This window comes from Emys orbicularis, chromosome 3, assembly GCF_028017835.1.
Source record: "Emys orbicularis isolate rEmyOrb1 chromosome 3, rEmyOrb1.hap1, whole genome shotgun sequence".
In the NCBI taxonomy this organism is placed as follows: domain Eukaryota; kingdom Metazoa; phylum Chordata; order Testudines; family Emydidae; genus Emys; species Emys orbicularis.
Window position 1 is genome coordinate 153570242 of NC_088685.1, and position 17213 is coordinate 153587454.

The 17213-nt window shown below is 43.0% G+C and overlaps 1 protein-coding gene across 1 annotated transcript in view; it reads left to right on the forward strand.

The window, feature by feature from the left end:
• Positions 1-17213, forward strand: part of DNAH8 (dynein axonemal heavy chain 8) — a 536895-nt gene that overhangs the window by 148636 nt on the left and 371046 nt on the right. The window contains exons 20-21 of the mRNA XM_065401473.1: positions 1197-1316; positions 13419-13560. Coding sequence (XP_065257545.1) covers positions 1197-1316; positions 13419-13560 — 262 coding nt within the window. The remainder of the gene's footprint in view (positions 1-1196; positions 1317-13418; positions 13561-17213) is intronic.

Below are 17213 nucleotides of genomic sequence, written 5' to 3' on the forward strand. Positions count from 1 at the left end.
CCCATGTTGGAGCAGTGTGACCTAATGGCCAGAGTCCATACAATCCTCGTGGTGTGGGGGAGTGGTGGTAGGGGGACCCGGGCCCACCCTCTCCACCAGGTCCCAACCCAGGGCCCTGGTAATGGCAAGTTCCCCTTGCCACCAGCTCAGCAGGGATCCGCCCGCAACATGCCGAGCGTCTGTACGGCTCTAATGCTGTTTGCCTCTAAAGTTCCCCTGGGTCACTTCCTACCATAAACACCGGATTCTCCACTTCGGGGGGTCCTCCAGTCTGTTCCCCTCCTGTGATGTACTCCATCTGGGCATCAGGGTGCGTCCCGGCTTGGCTAGCCTCTGGTGCGCAGGCTGTCCCTCCTCAGGAGCTGGTGGCATGCCTCCTTCCCCTCCAGTGGTCAGCCCAGACTGAGCAGCTCTGCAGGCTTTTATACCTGTTCTCCAGTTGGAGCATGCCCAGCAGAGCTTCCAGGGCGTGGCTTCCTCTGCTAGAAAGTAAGGGTTAACCCCTGCGGTACCAGTGCGGGGCCGCTGTGCCCCGTCACACCCCTAGAGAATCAGGTATGTCAGCACCCTCCCCCAAATACACCCCAGCTGTTGGAGTAAGTATCTGTTTGGGTCGGTGGTCTGTGCCCATTGTATTCTTCTCTTGCTACACATCAGTCTTTGGTGTGGTGTTGACAGGCCTCCCAGAATAGTGAGTCTCAGAGTAAAATCTCCTTGAGATCTGTCGGAGAGTTCATATGTTTCAGAACTATTGTTTCAGGCTAGCTGCAGACTCAGGTAGATATTGCTGTTTTGGTTACTGTGATAGGGAGCACAAACCTCACACTGACCATGATAGGTTTATCTTTCAATGTTGTAGCTGTCTATACTTCTCTTATCCTTAGTTTATTATTATCCCTTGTTGTATTATGTCTTATTTAAGGCCTGATCCTGCAACATGCTGAATACCTCCTGAGAGAAGCTGTGTACCTTTGGCTCTTATTAAAGTCAATGGGAGTAGAGGGAGTTCAGCATTTCTGAGCATTCAGCCCCTTGTAGGATCAGGCCTTTACATTATAGATTCATGGGGGCAAGGAACTGACATTAGTATTTGTCTGTAAGACCCAGGGTATACCGATGGCATGGTATAAATAATAATGATGCATAACACTTTAGAGGTACAAATGTAGTGTTAATTAAATTTTGCTTTTCTTTAGGTTAATGACTTATGTGAAATGCAGATTGATTTAATAATGAAAGACATATCAAATACTCTTTTAATTGTCCTGCCAGAGGATGGTCCTATCAAAATGGAGGATATGCTGGCATGCAATGAGGTATACATCATTTTACATCTTAGAATCTGAATCCTTGTGTTTTGTGTACATTAGAAAATAATGTTTAAATAATGCATTTTTATTTTATTATTTTTTTATCTAGAAGAGGGCTTTTCCCTCTCTGGAGCAACACAAAATAATGATATTGTTATTTTTAAAAAGTATTAACCATACCTGCATTTTCTTTGTGATTAAAATATTTCATTTTGAATAACTTTACCAGTTTTGCAAAGGTAAATATATTCTTTTATAGTTATAGTCCTTGGTTTATGTCTTTGATCTACTGAGATTGCAATATTGCATAGAACTTGAATTTATTTAACTATCACTACTAGATGGCATGCATACACCTATCTTTTATTGAGGTCTACAGCTAATAGCTTCATCAACTTAATTATTTTTGTCATATGTCTGGTCTTCCCCATCTTACAGAAGAATCCTTACATTAAATATTATTATTTCAGTTATTGAGACACAAAGAGGTGCAAAGTCTTTCAATCAAGTTTAAAAAGACCAGACTTACCACTTTCCCTTTAGTCTTTTTACTTGTGTTCTGAAAGTACAAAGCCCCTATCAATTCTCAATTCTAATTTTACTTCTACTTCTTTTTCTTTACTGTTCTGTAGCTAGATGTGAAAAGAAAAGAAGGCAGATAATAGAAGAAATGTAACATGAGGCAGTTACAGCTCAGGCTTTTTAGCAGTACAGATTATTCCCTTGCTAGATTTGGGGAACCCTGAGTTGTTAACTGGAAGTTCACTGCATTAAACCTCAGGTTGCCATTCCTTCTTTATTTAAAGTGCCAGTGGTGTCAATGGCAGAACCTACACTTCAGATTCTGGTGCCTGTGAAAAAGTTGGTGCTGCTGCTACTTGTAATGGTGGTTTCTGGGTAGTTGGTTGGTGTTGGCATGAGCTCTGGCAGTAAAGGCTCTTTCTTATCTCCACATTGGTCTATCATTCTTCAGGGCCTGCTTGAGATTGAGAGACACTCAAATTGGGATGATTAAAACTGATTTTTTTTTTAAATATGGAAGACACTAAGTCTTCATAGATCAGAAAATATCCTTATGGTAAGAGGACAACAAGCCTGTCTGTCTTCAGTTTCTAGAATGGATCACTAGAGTCACTGGCTTTTCTTTATTCACTGTCAAGTAGTTCCTCCACTTAATATATTTGCAGTGCCTTTGAACCCTGTTCTGGATGGGTTGGTGAAAGAGATATGGCAACATCCTCATTCCATCCTGCACAGAGTAAAGGCAGTTGAAAATAATTACATTTTACCTCTAGATACCTCAGCCCCATGAAAATTTAAGAATTGCCCCTTTCTGTGAGGCATTAATGCCTTTCAAGGATAGGCACACTAAGTGCCTTCCGTGTCTAGGAGAAGGTCACATTGACAGGTGCTCAATTTGTAAGTCTTTCTCAAAGAGAACACCAAAAGCTAGAGAAGCACACCAGAAGATGTTTTTGATTGAGAAATCAATTCATCCATCCTCAAACCCTGGAATCACTGGGGCTGAAAATCTGGAGCAATTATCTAAAAGTGCTCCACATCAGAGGACTGAACTGATGAAATGACAGGAAGTCATTAAAATAAGCTTCCTCCTCAATTGGTAATGACTCTCAGTGCATGGGAAAAAAGAAACATTCTGACATCTAGATCTCATCCCCTAAGTCTCTCTCACAAGACTCTTAGAAAAACACAGCTCCCCCTTTGGCCTTGGAGAAGGATATCACTAGGCCCAGAAAGGGTCCCTCTGCAACCCACTCAAGCTCTGGACACTGAATCTTCATACTGGTCTCCTCAGAGTGTAAAAAATTGCCAGGTACCAGTCATGTGGAACTGAAACACATGGTACTGATGCCTTCAGTACTGGAATTTTCAGCCAAACCTGCAAAAGAGAATTGCCAATTAGCAGGCATTATTGGGCAAATATGACTATTCTAACTAGGACAATATCTCCGAATTCACTGATAAAGTCCCACAGGACTGCAGGAAAGAATATTTAATTTCAGAAAGTCAACTAGTAGTACATCTTTCCCTTCAGGCAGCTCTTGATGTGTTGGATATAGCAGTGTTGATCTTCATGGTACGATCATCTGGCTCCAAGCTTCCTGCATTTCTAGGAGATACAGGTTACTGTAGAAGACCTGCCTTTTGAGAGATGTAATTTATTCAGTTCCAAGACTGATGAGGCCTTACATTCTTTGAAGGACTCCTGTGCAAGACTGAGATCCTTGGGAGTATATATTCCTGCTTCAAAGAGGAAGCCAGCTTGACACCACTCTTATCCAAGTGAATCTTAGTACCTGCAACACATATCTTCTAACCTTTCAAGAAAGCTTCAGAGGTTCCAGAGGAGAAAACCCATCAGCATTCTCTGTGTCATCTGCACATCCAGCTATGTCCTCAAGGCAGGAAATTTGACTTGTCACTCAGGAGTTCTGTGCAACTTTGAGTAGATCTACCTATTATTTCCCTGCCTTTTTCATTTTCATGGGGTTTGGATTACCATAACGACAGACTGTTGGGTTTTGGAGATAACAGAACTGGGATACTCCATGCAGTTCCACACCTTTCTCACCTCCCACCCCTCTTTCCCATTTCTTTTTGAGATCCTCTCTACAAAAGCATCCTATATCAGGAAGTATAATTGCTTCTAGCTCTTGGTGCAGTAGAAGTAGTTCCATCAGAATTTAGAGGGGAATGGTTTTACTCCTGTTTTCTGATACCAAAGAAATAGGGGGTCTGGTGCCCAATTCTGGACTTGAGATAGCTGAATGTCTTCATCCACAGACTCAAGTCTAGGTAACTCAGGCTTCAATAATTCCTTCCCTGGATCCACAGGACTGGTACTCTGTTCTCTATCTTCAAGATTTATATTTTCATAGTAATACTTCTGTCCTGCCCACAGAAAAAATATCTGAGGTTTCAAGTCAGCAATTCCCATTACCAGTACAAACTTTTGGACTGTGCATAGCAATGAGATTATTCAACAAATGCCTGTAGTAGCAGCCTACCTGAGAAAGTGAGAAGTCAGTTTATCCATACCTTGGTGACTGGCTCCTCAACAGGTGATCAGCACCATTTAACAGATGCTTCATCTTTTTCCCTCCCTGGGAGTCAGGGTCAACCAGGAAAATTGATTCTAGCCCCCACTCAAAAAATACATTTCATAGTAGCAGTCCTGGATGCAACAGCAGCAAACACTTACCCTCCCCCCCCCCCCCCGCCAGGAGAAATTCCATTACTTAGTAGATTTAGTCTCTGGCGAGCAGATGGATTTTAGAGCCTGGGCTCTAACCTGAGCCTGAATGTCTACACTGCTATTTTTATCCCTGTAGCATGAGCCCTGTGAGCCCAAGTCAGTTGACCCAGGCGCTGAGACTCACAGCCACTGATCTTTTTTTTTTTTTCTTCAGTGTGGGCATATCCTTATGCTTTAAGGGCAGAAGGGACCACTAGATCATCTAGTCTGACCTTATGTAGATCACAGGCCACCAACAGTACCCAGTACCTGTGTATTAATCTCAACAACTGCAATGAGACCGAAGTATTACAACCCACAGGAGACTAGACTATTATGTGCCATAGGCAGATAATAGGAGGGACTGAGGTGCACCAGTGCCCATGGTGCTCGCAGTGGCAGGGAAATTATTAAGTGAGATATCCCAGATAATCCTGGCAGGTAACCTGCACCCACATGCTGCAGAGAGAGGCAACCCCCCGAGCCCCCCAGATCACTGCCAATCTGACTTGGAGGAAAATTCCTTCCCGACCCCACATATGATGCTCAGTTAGACTCTGAGCATGTGAACAAGAACCAGCCAGCCAAGCACTTGAGAGAGAGATTGCTTGGTGCCACGTCAGAGCCCCGGCCCTCCCTGTCCAATGTCCCATCTCCAGCCCTGGTAATCCTTGATGCCTCAGAGGAAGAAGATTAAAAAAAACCCTCTAGTATACAGTGGGGCGGGGGAAATCCCTTCCTGACCCCTGCTCACAGCTGCCTGAACCCCGAAAGCATGAGCTTTTAGGAACATAAGACAAACTGAAAATGAGATTCAGGCCTGTTGAGTCCTGCCCCATATCACCACAAGCAACCCCATCATACAATTGCACTCATATTTTTGTCCAATACCTTCTTAAAACTAATTGTTTGCACCCACAACTCCTACTGGGAGGCTGTTCTAAAACCTCACTTCCTGATGGTTAGAAGTCTAATTTCCAGCCTGAATTTTTTCATGGCCAGTTTATACCCATTTGTTCTTGTGCCAACATTGTCCGTTAGCTAAAATAGCCATTCAACCTCCCTGGTTTTTACCCCCCCCAATATATTTGTAGAGAGCAATCATATCTCCTCTCAGCTTTCTAAACTACCAAGCTCTTCAAGTCTCTTCTCATAAGATAGGCCTTCCATTCTCTTGATCATCCTCATAACTCTTTGCACCTGTTCCAGTTTGAATTAATCTTTCTTGAACATAGATGATCAGAATTGTACACAGTATTCCAAATGAGATCTTACCATACCAGTGCCTTGTACAATGCGATTAATACTTCTGTATCTACTAAAATGTCTTCCTAATATATCCTAGGATTGCATTTGCCTATTTCACAGCCGCATCACATTGATGGTTCATAGTCATCCTGTGTTTGACCCACACACCTAGATCTCCTCCTCTGTCGCTTCCAACTGATGAGCACTCAGTTTGTAGCAGAAATTATTATTATTAGACCCTATGTGCATTGCCTTGCACTTTGTATTATTGAATTTCATCCCATTTCTGCCACGCCTGTCTTCAGGGTCATCCAGATTTTCCTGTATAATGTCCTCCTCTGTGTTGAATGATACTTCACAACTTTGTATCATCAGCAAATGTCGTTAGCACAGTCCTGCTTTTTGTGTCAAGGTCATTAATAAAAATATTGAATAAGATTAGTCCCAAGACTGATCTTTGAGGAACTCCAGAAGTAAGCTCTCTGCAATCTGATCATTCACATTTCAGCAAAACTCATTACCTTCTCCCATTGAGCCAATTCCTTATCCACTGTACAATGCTTGTATTAATCCCCATCTTCCCTAATTTAACTAATAATTTTCCATTTGGCACCGTGTCAAATGCTTTACTGAAGTGCAGGCATATTGGATCTACTGCACTTCTCTTATTTAAGAAATCAGTTATTTTCTCAAAGAAGGAAATCAGGTTAGTCTGTCAGGATCTACCTTTGGAAAACCAATGTTGTATTACATCCCCTTACCCTGTACCTCTATCAATGTAATTATTCTTTCCTTCACAATTTGTTCTAAAACCTTGCATACTACTGAGGACAGAGTAACAGGTCTGTAATTGCCCAGATCATGTTTTCCATTTCTTTAATATAGGTAGGACCTTAGTTCATCTTCAGTTGTAGGATGTGATGGGATATACCCCTCACACCAGTCCTGAAAGAGTTGAATTAGGCCAGGCAGGTCCAATCAGACAATTAAACTGCAAATGGGGGAGATTTAGGCTATGTGGAGGGTGCTAATTAGAAGAAAGCTCACATGTGAGGGAACAAGTGGGACTTCTGTAAAGCCAGGAGGCTGGCAAGAGAGTGGGAGGCAACGGTAAGGAAGCCTGCAGTCTCTCTCCCTGAGGTAAGGGAGAAAGAAGGGGAGATAGGAACCCCTGAGAAAAGGGATAGGAACCCAGAGTAGAGGGTAGGCCTGGGTTCTCCTGCCCTCCATTGTAGAGTGGTATTGCTTGAGGCAGTGAATGGAAAGACTGCCTGAGTTACTGCAGGAGTGATATAGTCAGGGCAATGCAGGGCCGGTGCAAGGAAGTTTCACGCCCTAGGCGAAACTTCCACCTTGCGCCACCCTCCAGCCCTGCGGCAGCTCCCCGCCCCCCCTGCCCTGAGGCGCCCCCCCGCAGCAGCTCCCCCCCCAGCCCTGAGGTGCCCCCCAGCAGCTCTCCCCCCCCTGGGAGCCGTGCGGCAGCTCCCCACCCCAGCTCACCTCTGCTCCGCCTCCTCCCCGAGCACGCCGCCCCCGCTCTAATTCTCCTCCCCTCCCAGGCTTGCGGCGCCAAACAGCTGATTGGTGCTGCAAGCCTGGGAGGCGGGAGAAGTAGAGCAGCGACCGCGGGGCAGCCCAGCCCAGGAATGCTATAAAAAAAAATTGGGGGCACCGCTTTTTGGAACCCCCAAATCTTGGCGCCCTAAGCAACCGCCTAGTTTGCCTAAATGGTAGCACCGGCCCTGGGGCAATGGGTGTGAGGACTGCCTAACACTGTTTGTGCAGAGACTTTGAAAGACTCCCCTGGAAGGAGAAAACACAGTGTGATCTGGCCAGAGGGCTGAGTCACAAAGCAGCCATAATGCGACTCCATGAGTGGGAGGAGAGCGGCAATGGTGGAAGACCAGAAAGGTGGTGCTAAACCAGGTGGAGCTAATTGCCAAGATGGAGCACCACGCAGAGGTGAGTAGAGCACCCTGCGACATATGGTAGTATCCCCAAATAGACAGATTTATTAAAAATCCTTGCTATTGGTCTAGTAGTGACATGTGCTGGCTCTTTCAGTATTCTGGGATGGAAATTATCTCCCCCCCCCCCAGTTTGAGTACATTAATCTCTTTTAGTTTTACTTCCACCTCAGATGTGGTAATATCCAGTTGTAGACACTATTTCCATAAGCCATTCTTCCTTCATTCACATATTCCATATTATCATCTTTATTGAAAACTGAGGCAATGTATTCATTTAGTTTTTAGGCTATACCTAAATTATCTTTAATCTCCTTCCCATCCACACAGTATAGAGGCCCAACTGCATAATACCTTATTCTTTTTATTTATACATCTTAAAAACCCTCTTATTTATGTTGAATTAGCTCTTACCAAGGAAATTAATCTTGACTATATAGCAATTCTCACTTTAATCCTAGTTTTCTAACCTTCACAATGTAGCATTTTTTTTGCTGATCAACCCTTTTTTTCCATTCCCCATAGGCTCTCTGCTGACTCCTAATAAGCTTTTGGAGGTGATTATTCATCCAGCCTTTCCCTACAAGTTTTTTCCACTTGCTTCGAATGTTCTCTCTCAGTCCCCTTCACATAATCCTCATTTTTCTTTAGGCTCCAGTTTCTGGCTGTCTCCATCATTTCTTCATCTTGTGACACTCTGCACCCCAGGGGAGTGCCTGTAAACTCCATATTCATCATTTGTATATAATTGTGATATTGCATATAAAGCATGCCATGTGAGGTATTACGGGAAAGGTTATGATCTGCTGAAAGTCATTGTTCTATCTAAATATGTATATCATTAGTGCATATAAAGTTATGAGATTGTGTTGTATGGTTGTCACTAAAACATGCTGTAAGTTGGGAAGCGCCCAGATACTAGCCCCCCTAAGACAATAACCAGGGGGATAACCAGTGCCTGTGCGGGTGTTGAACAACCATCAACAGCCATTGTTCAGCGAGGGAGCTACAAAGCAATGACTCACTTGTGGAAGGCCACACCAGGGGAATTGCTCACCCTTGCCCGGTGACTCAGCAATGCCCACCAGACATGCCTGGACTTCTGTTCTCCAAGCACATGGATTAAGGGTACAAAACAGAACACAGTGGCCCCATGTTTCGCCTTTCTCCTTCCCCCACCTACTCTGCAAGCAACAAGGACATTCAGAAGACTAAAGACTCCAACAGGGGACTAGCCCAGGTTTCAGGGATGAAACCCGTGTACTATGAACTGCAATATCCAGTGGGGTGAGAAAAACTGCTTAATCTAGATGTTGCCCAGTCTAATAGGATTGAGAGTTTAGACTGTGTGCTTATATTTTATTTTGGTAACCACTCTGACTATTTGACTATCACTTAAAATCTATCTTTTGTAATCAATAAACTTGTTTTACTGTTTATCTTTACCAGTGAGTTTGCCTGAAGTGTTTGGTAAATCTGCTCAGGTTTACAAAGGCTGGTGTATATCCACTTTCCATTGATGAAGTGGTGAACCAATTAATGAACTTGCACTGCTCAAGACCCTTTCTTGAGTAATGCAAGGCTTGAGGTACAAGGCTGAGAGCTGTGGGGATTTGGCTGGTGCTTTTCTCTGTGTGATTCATGAGTGGCTCTGGGAGCATTCATGCAATCTAGGTGGGTGTGGGGCTCCAAATGCAGTTGTGCTGAGTGATAACAGCACCTGGAGGGGTTTGTCACTAGCAAAACATTGTGAGAGACAGCCCAGGCTAGAGAGTTAAGGGAGCACACCAGTCCCCCAGTCTGCACCCCGGGGATCCTGTCACACCTCTCTTATTCAGGGACTTGCTTCTTTTCCTTTCTTCCTCATCACCCCATCTTCTATCCATTTCTCCTTCTTGTTCCCCAGTGCAGCAAACCTGTTACTCAACTCAGTTTCCCTAGCTGGTGTCTTCCTGTGCCATGGAACTTCCTATGATCTGTGCAGGGCATGCCCCTGTATGGGGGTGCAGAAGAATGTTTGGGGGGCATGGTGGTCCTGGCCCAGCCCCTACAGGGGGCATGAAGGGAGCGCCATCCAGCCCCTCTCCATCCCCAGCTCTGCTCTGGCCCCACCCCCAGCTGCGATGCCAATTCCCGGCCCCGCACCTCGCCCCATCCCTCCTCCAGCAGAGGGCGAGAATGCATTTGAACAAAGGTCTCCCACCTCTAAAGAGGTGCTCTAACCACTGAGCTATTGGGATATGGGATATTCTGCTGTTGTAGCACCTTCAGTTGCTCCTGCTACAATAACCTGTAACAACAAATGTGGATCAGAGAAGGTATAAAAGAAAGACAGAAAGAACTGAATTAGTCTAAATTAAAAGGACTACTATAATTCAAGGACCGTGTTAAGATCTTGCCTGGTAAACAAGAGAAAGGTGAGACCAGTAATCAGTGGATCAAAATTGGTGTGTTGGAAACTAGGCTTAACTCGTGAACAAAATAATGAGGGAATGGGCTGTTCCACCTACCCAGCCCTGTTTGGGGTCCTCAGGAAGAGACTCTGTGGGAAAAGCTGGCTACCACAGTGCTGTCTGTCAGGATCCCAACAAGGGCAGTTAGGGCTAAGGGTCAAAGCAGTGGCAAACCTGAGGCTAAGAGTAGCTGAGGGATTCATAGACAGTTCCAGACCAGGGTCTATACCAAGGGTCAGAGTCCAAGTCAGGTTTCAGGGGCCGAGTCAGGAAGCGAAGTCTAAAACAAGCTGAGGTCAAGCTAGGAATTCAAGAGCATAGAATAGGAACAATCATGGCAGCTACAGAAGCTCCATACTGTTGTCTGGATGCTCCTGGAATGCCCCTTGGGTTTATATAGGTCAGGGAGCCAATCAGGGGCCATGGGGCTGCTCCCCACCAAACCTTTGAGGTGGAACTTCCCATGATCTGTGTCCACAGCAAGTCATGGGATGTGGCATGCAGGTTTGCTACAGCTGCTGCTGGGTACCAGCTTGGAGATGTTAACTGCCTGGTCACTCTATAAGCCTGGGTTCTAGACCTATGGGGCCTTACACTGGATGGGGAAAGAGTGAGCTTTATCATTATATCTACCCCCCCACACACACACGCACTGTCTTTTGGCACCATCTTAACATTGTTGCCCCTTTATCATTCTGATTCTGACCAGACTGGGCCAGAGAGAGGGGGAACCAGATGACATTGCCATCTTCACTAATGTTGGCGAAATTCTGAACAACACTTGGGATGTGAGACTTTGTAACTCACCCTCCACTCCCAGTGTGTCCTTTCCCCCCACCTTATATCTTCTCTTTCCTATCCTCCGCCTTTTGCGTTCTCTCTAATAAGAGTCTGTCTTAGCCAGCCAGGGCCTTATATTTTGCAACACTCCTGTAAGCTTGTGACTAGAGAAACACAGCTAAAAGCAATGACCTAAACAGCCCAATACTGGAACAAGTTTCCCATATTTGAGTGGCTCATAAGACCATGTGCCATGCCTGTGTTTCTCCAGCAGTAAGGTTGCAAGTAAGAGTCAATGCCAGAAATAGAAGCTGCATTTTCTATCTTTGCTGTTCTTTTCTTTTCCCTCTAGTGTGTATTTGTCTTGTTTTGTCTTCTAGAAAATAGGATCAGACTTCAACAACAACAGCAATGATGACAGCTCCAGCCCATCTCAACTAACTTCTCTTTCCTTCCCAAAGGACACCTATGACCATCATTCATATAATCTAAGAGACTGTTAAATAAGAGATTTTTGCCTTCTAAAGACTCTCTATAGCTAAAGGGAATGAGAATAAGAGATACTGTTAAAATGAAAGCCTTACTTAATACTTTACATTTCAAATGCTTTAACTTTTTCCTTTTTTCCCCTATATTTTTTAATATGTTTGCCATGGTACTAAGCAGGTTGAGATCTCGGTATATCAAACCCCGAACCTTGTTTAGCGCTGTTTAATATTGGACAGTAAGAGAGTCATGTTAACATCTTTAATTCCGAGTCCTTATATTCCACATAAATTAATACAACAACTTCTTTGAGAAGTGTGCCCTTAGCAGAAATATGTAGGATGACTACTTGGCATTCAATACATATATTTACACAGCCGTAGTAGAAATATTGCAATCTGAAACTTGTTTTGGCAGGGCTGTCTTACATCAGGGATGTCAGCTCCATCAAATTAGGTTGCTACTTGTGACTCACCATCAGTGGAATATATATAGAAAAAAGGATATATATTGGGCAAGCACTCAAAGAAGAAACTGTTACTTACCTTACAGTTACTGTGGTTCTTCAAGATGAGTTGTCCATATATATTAGATGAACCACCTTTTTGCTTGCTACTGTGGAGTCTGATTACACCTGAGAGGGTTCAGAGATGAGCCACAGGAAAGATTTGAGAGCTGGAAAAAAAAATCTTTACAGCAATGTTCTCTAAACTTTAGAAAGCTGAGAAAATTAAACCAATCAACCCCTTTCAGCCCTGATGTGGCTTTAATGACATATCCATATTTTAAGTCTTTGTAATATGATGCATCCTCTCTTTTCTTACATGCTTTGAGCAGTGAAATAGTAAACAATGTTGACATTTAAAATGTTATCACTGGCATCTAAGTTAACATTCATGCCTCAGAACTATTATTTCAGGCTCTCTGTAAATTCAGGCACACATTGCTGCTTCCTTTACACTCAAGGTCTTGTTTTTAAGGTTTTTTCTGCAACCATAAAAGCTAGAGATAAAAAAAACTGAAAAGTGAGACTCTGGAGAACACATAAGAGGCCTTGTTTGTGTATCGTTAGGCAGGTATGCCTAATGCTTTGGGGAACACTGCCTTTCAGTGAGATGTTTAAGGAGCACAATCTATTTAGTTAATAAAAAGAAGGTTGAGAGGTGACTTTGTCACTGCCTGCAAGTACCTACAAAGAAAAGAGATGTGTGTGCATTAACATTAACGTAAAGGATTGTGTGATACATTCAGTTCAGGGATCAAAAATGTATTTATTTATTTTTTTATTTATTTTGAGATTAATAACAGCACATGAAATACTGTTTAAGGTGTGGTTTTCCAAGGAGCTTAAAGGAATCAGGAGCCCAAATTAAGCTCCTTTAAAAGTCCCAATCTATATTTAGTAGAAATACTTACATTAAAAGGTGCATATATTACAAGTAAGTTTTAGTTCTAGCATATACTGTAATCAGTATTTTATGGTGGAATTAAGTTTTGTTACCCAAATTTAATAAAGTATTTCATATTTGAAACAGAACATGCTCTAGTAAATATGAGGATTACATTTCTTCATCCAATCCCTTGATTTCCCCCTAAAAACCTAGGGAGGATCCCTGCAGATCAGGGTTAAGGCACATGACAGTCAGAGAAGCTTGCACTGCTATTCATACATTCTTGTTTTGTAAAAAATAAAAAGTCTCCAATCTCTGAGGCTTTCAGTTGGCTAACATTCATTAGCAGTAAATACACTTTTTAAATATTTTCCTATTGCAATAGCACCTTTTAGAAAAGATGATCTGAGAGCAAGATCATTAATTTTGTGTATTCTTTTACCCTTATTAAATACATATTCAGTGTACTAAACATATGTCCAAGTGACAATCTGTATTAAGGTAACTTACTGTATATATTTTAACAGACTTACACCAAAGAATGGGCTGAAATACTGAACCACAAAAGTATGCACATAGAAGATGCTGTCCAGGAGCTGATATCTATATTTGAGACAATTTATGAAATTAAAGATTCTAAGAAAACTTTAAAAAAGTATTCATTGCCAGGTACTGATTAGTATGTGTATTTATGTTAAACAATTTCTACTCTAAGTTTTTGAGAAAAGAGATAGTATCTGACAAAGTAGAATTTTTTTCCAGAAAAGATGATTGTTTTAGACCTCTGCCTTCAATCCCTTCTTCTGTTGCATGGCTTCTCTTCTCATTCCTCACTAATAGGTTAATGCTCCCCACCTATTGAATTCAGATGCAGTCCAACATTTTTGCTAGGACTCCAGGACTAAGCCCCACCCTTCAGTTCAGACCTTCATAAAAGTCCTTTCAAAACTGCAGAAATAATCCAGCAGCCTATTATTAGCATTAAGACAACAACGTGATATATTAATTAATCTTAAAACAATTATATGTCTAAGTCTTCCTTTTGAGAAAAAATTCAATTTGTATTCTGATCATGTACCGAACTACCAGGGTGGGTTGAATGAAGAGAGAAGCTGCTAACAGAATAAGATATTTCTTACTTGATAATTTTCTGTCTGCACAGCTTCTCTCCTCATTCATCACTAATGGGAAGTAGCAAGCATTGAATCACAGAGCAGAACTGTGGGCATTTCACATTGTGTCTTTTTGTGAAAAGATCTATTTCTGGGTGCCCTGAAACAGCAAATATTTTTTGTTTTTTTTCAGGGACCATTCTTGTATTTCTTCCCCATCCCTGCAGAGATGATCTGCCAAATATTGTCTTTTCCTTCTAGATGGAATGCTATAGGGTAAATGCTGTGATGAATGCACCAGTCCTATTATATTATAGCCTCCTTGCAGAGCTGTAAAGAATGAGCTCCTCCCTGTTTGTTTATACAGAACATAGCTACCACGTTGTCACTTACTACTTCAGTTGCTTAATCTTGTAGGTGAGGTAGAAAAGATTTGAGACCTTGTTAGACTGCCCTTTGCCCCACCATGCTGATATGTAGATATTTCTCAAAGTGGTTCCAATGACTGTGTTCGCTGAACTGAGCGCCCCATCCCAAGTTGAATACATCTGAAGTGATAGTGGAGTGGAGGATTGAATGACACCCTCCTCAGAATGTTGCTTCTCTGATTCCACCATTTAAATGAAAAGAGCATTTCTTTTGGAAGAGACAGCTTTATGCAAATGACTTGGCTGGTAATTTCTTGCTAGCCAATGCTGTAATAATCTCATTCTGAAGTGAGTGTTTAGAGTTACATATGTTGCTGAAGCCCTGAGGCCCATCAGTCTGAAGAAGAACATAACTATCTGGTTTGAGTCTCTTGGAGTTTCATTGGCAGACTGAATCTTTAGGAATTTTTCTTCTGGAGGGAAGGCTCTTCCAATTTGGGAATCTAAAATTGCTTCAATGAACGGGATCTGCTGTGTAGGAAGAGATGTGACTTCTTCCAACTTATTCTGAGATCTGGTTTCTCAAAAAGAATTAAAGCACAGTCCATGTTGATGGTCAGGGATTCTTGCAATTTAGGAAGAAACAATCAGTTGCACACATACAAAATGGGAAATGACTGCCTAGGAAGGAGTACTGCAGAAAGGGGTCTGGGGGTCATAGTGGACCATAAGCTAAATATGAGTCAAGAGTGTAACACTGTTGCAAAAAAAGCGAACATCATTCAGGGATGTATTAGCAGGAGTGTTGTAATCAAGACCCGAGAAGGAACTCTTCCGCTCTAGTCTGCACTGTTTAAGCCTCAACTGGAGTATTGTGTTCAGTTCTGGGCACCACATTTCAGGAAAGATGTGGACAAATTGGAGAAAGTCCAGAGAAGAGCAACAAAAATGATTAAAGGTCTAGAAAACATGACCTCTGAGGGAAGACTGAAAAAACTGGGTTTGTTTAGTCTGGAAAAGAGAAGACTGAGAGGGGACATGATTACAGTTTTCAAGTACATAAAAGGTTGTTACAAGGAGGAGGGAGAAAAATTGTTCTTCTTAACCTCTGAGGATAGGACAAGAAGCAATGGGCTTAAATTGCAGCAAAGGAGATTTAGGTTGGACATTAGGAAAAACTTCCTATCTCTGAGGGTGGTTAAGCACTGGAATAAATTGCCTAAGGAGGTTGTGGAATCTCCATCATTAGAGATTTTTAAGAGCAGGTTAGACAAACACCTGTCAGGAATGGTCTAGATAATACTTAGTCCTGCCCTGAGTGCAGGGGACTGGACTAGACACCCTCTCAAGGTCCCTTTCAGTCCTATGATTCTATGAAATGAAGCTATTAGCCAGTCATCCACACAGAGCTATATGTGAATCTTGCAATCTTAAATGCTCTGCCGTGACTGAGGGGCATCTTGATACCTGACGAGCAGTAGAAAGGTGAAAGAGGAGCATCCTGTACTGTTAGCGATCTTCCCCAACCAGGAAACAGAGGTATTTGCGATGTGAAGGTATGATCAATGTATGAAAATATGCATATTTGAGGTCAAGAGTGCTGAACCAATCTAGCGTGGACAGGGAGGGAATTATGGATGCAAGAGTCTCCGTGTGGAATCTGAACTTCATGAGGAAGGAATTAAATATTCTGAGGTCTAAGATGGGCTGGTCTGCATTCCTTCTTCGTATTAGGACACATATTTGGGCTTTCTGCATTCTAACTTCTTTCCCAGTTTGAGACATATCCATGCTATATCTCTGTTCCAGCGTATTCTGGAAGTAGATCAAACTTCTCTATGAAGGCTTTGGGACTTGGCCACACCATTATCCACCTCCAGACCAGTAAATGTGATCTCCTTCCTTTCCTTTCCATTTTCCAGCTTTTAAAGCCAAACTCTAGCAGTGGTACACAGCCTCACTCCCTTTGCCTTTTGCCTTTTCTTGAGGCAATTGTTTAAAAAAGGTTCTTTACTTGAACAAGATGGAGTTCCTTTCTTCCATTTTCATCACCTTGTTGGAAGCAAAAGATGAGAAGGTGCTCTATCTGTGAGGAGATGAACTTAGGAGCTCCAATAGGGGAGCTCTGTCACAATTGTTCTCAGCCTATGGACCCTTGCTTAGCTCAGAATCTGGAGATTTGTGGTGGTCTTTGTGTCTTCCAACACCAGCTGATACTCCTCCTGTGATACTGCCACAAGGACATAACAGTTCTCCTCAAGTTAGGGAGGAGTGCCAAGGCCATCTCCAGTCATAAATCACTGGGGATCCAATTCCCTGAAAACTTTTTTTCCCCCTCCACCTTTAAGAGAACAAGATCCATAGTCCCTTCTCAAGTTGTTAAGTGGGTATAAGAATCACATGACACGGAGCCTGGTCTTCCCCTGTTTCCAGCAGAAGGATTTGGATCGGTTCAGGGGGAAGCCTATAGCTGTTGATGGACAGGTAGAAGTGCGGTTTGGGGTGAATGTCATGGTTTTTGTAGTTGACTATGCCTGCATGTATTGCAAAAATAAAAGGTGCCTCTTTGGGCTGGTCACCACTAACCCCCCACTTCGAACTAAGATACGCAACTTCAGCTATGTTATTCACGTAGCTGAAGTCGAACTATCTTAGTTCGAACTTACAGCGGGTCCACACGCGGCAGGCAGGCTCCCCCGTCGACTCCGCGTACTCCTCTCGCGGAGCAGGAGTACCGGCGTCGACGGCGAGCACTTCTGGGATCGTTCCAGGATCGATTTATCGCGTCTAGACAAGACGCGATAAATCGATCCCAGAAGATCGATTGCTTACCGCCGGACCC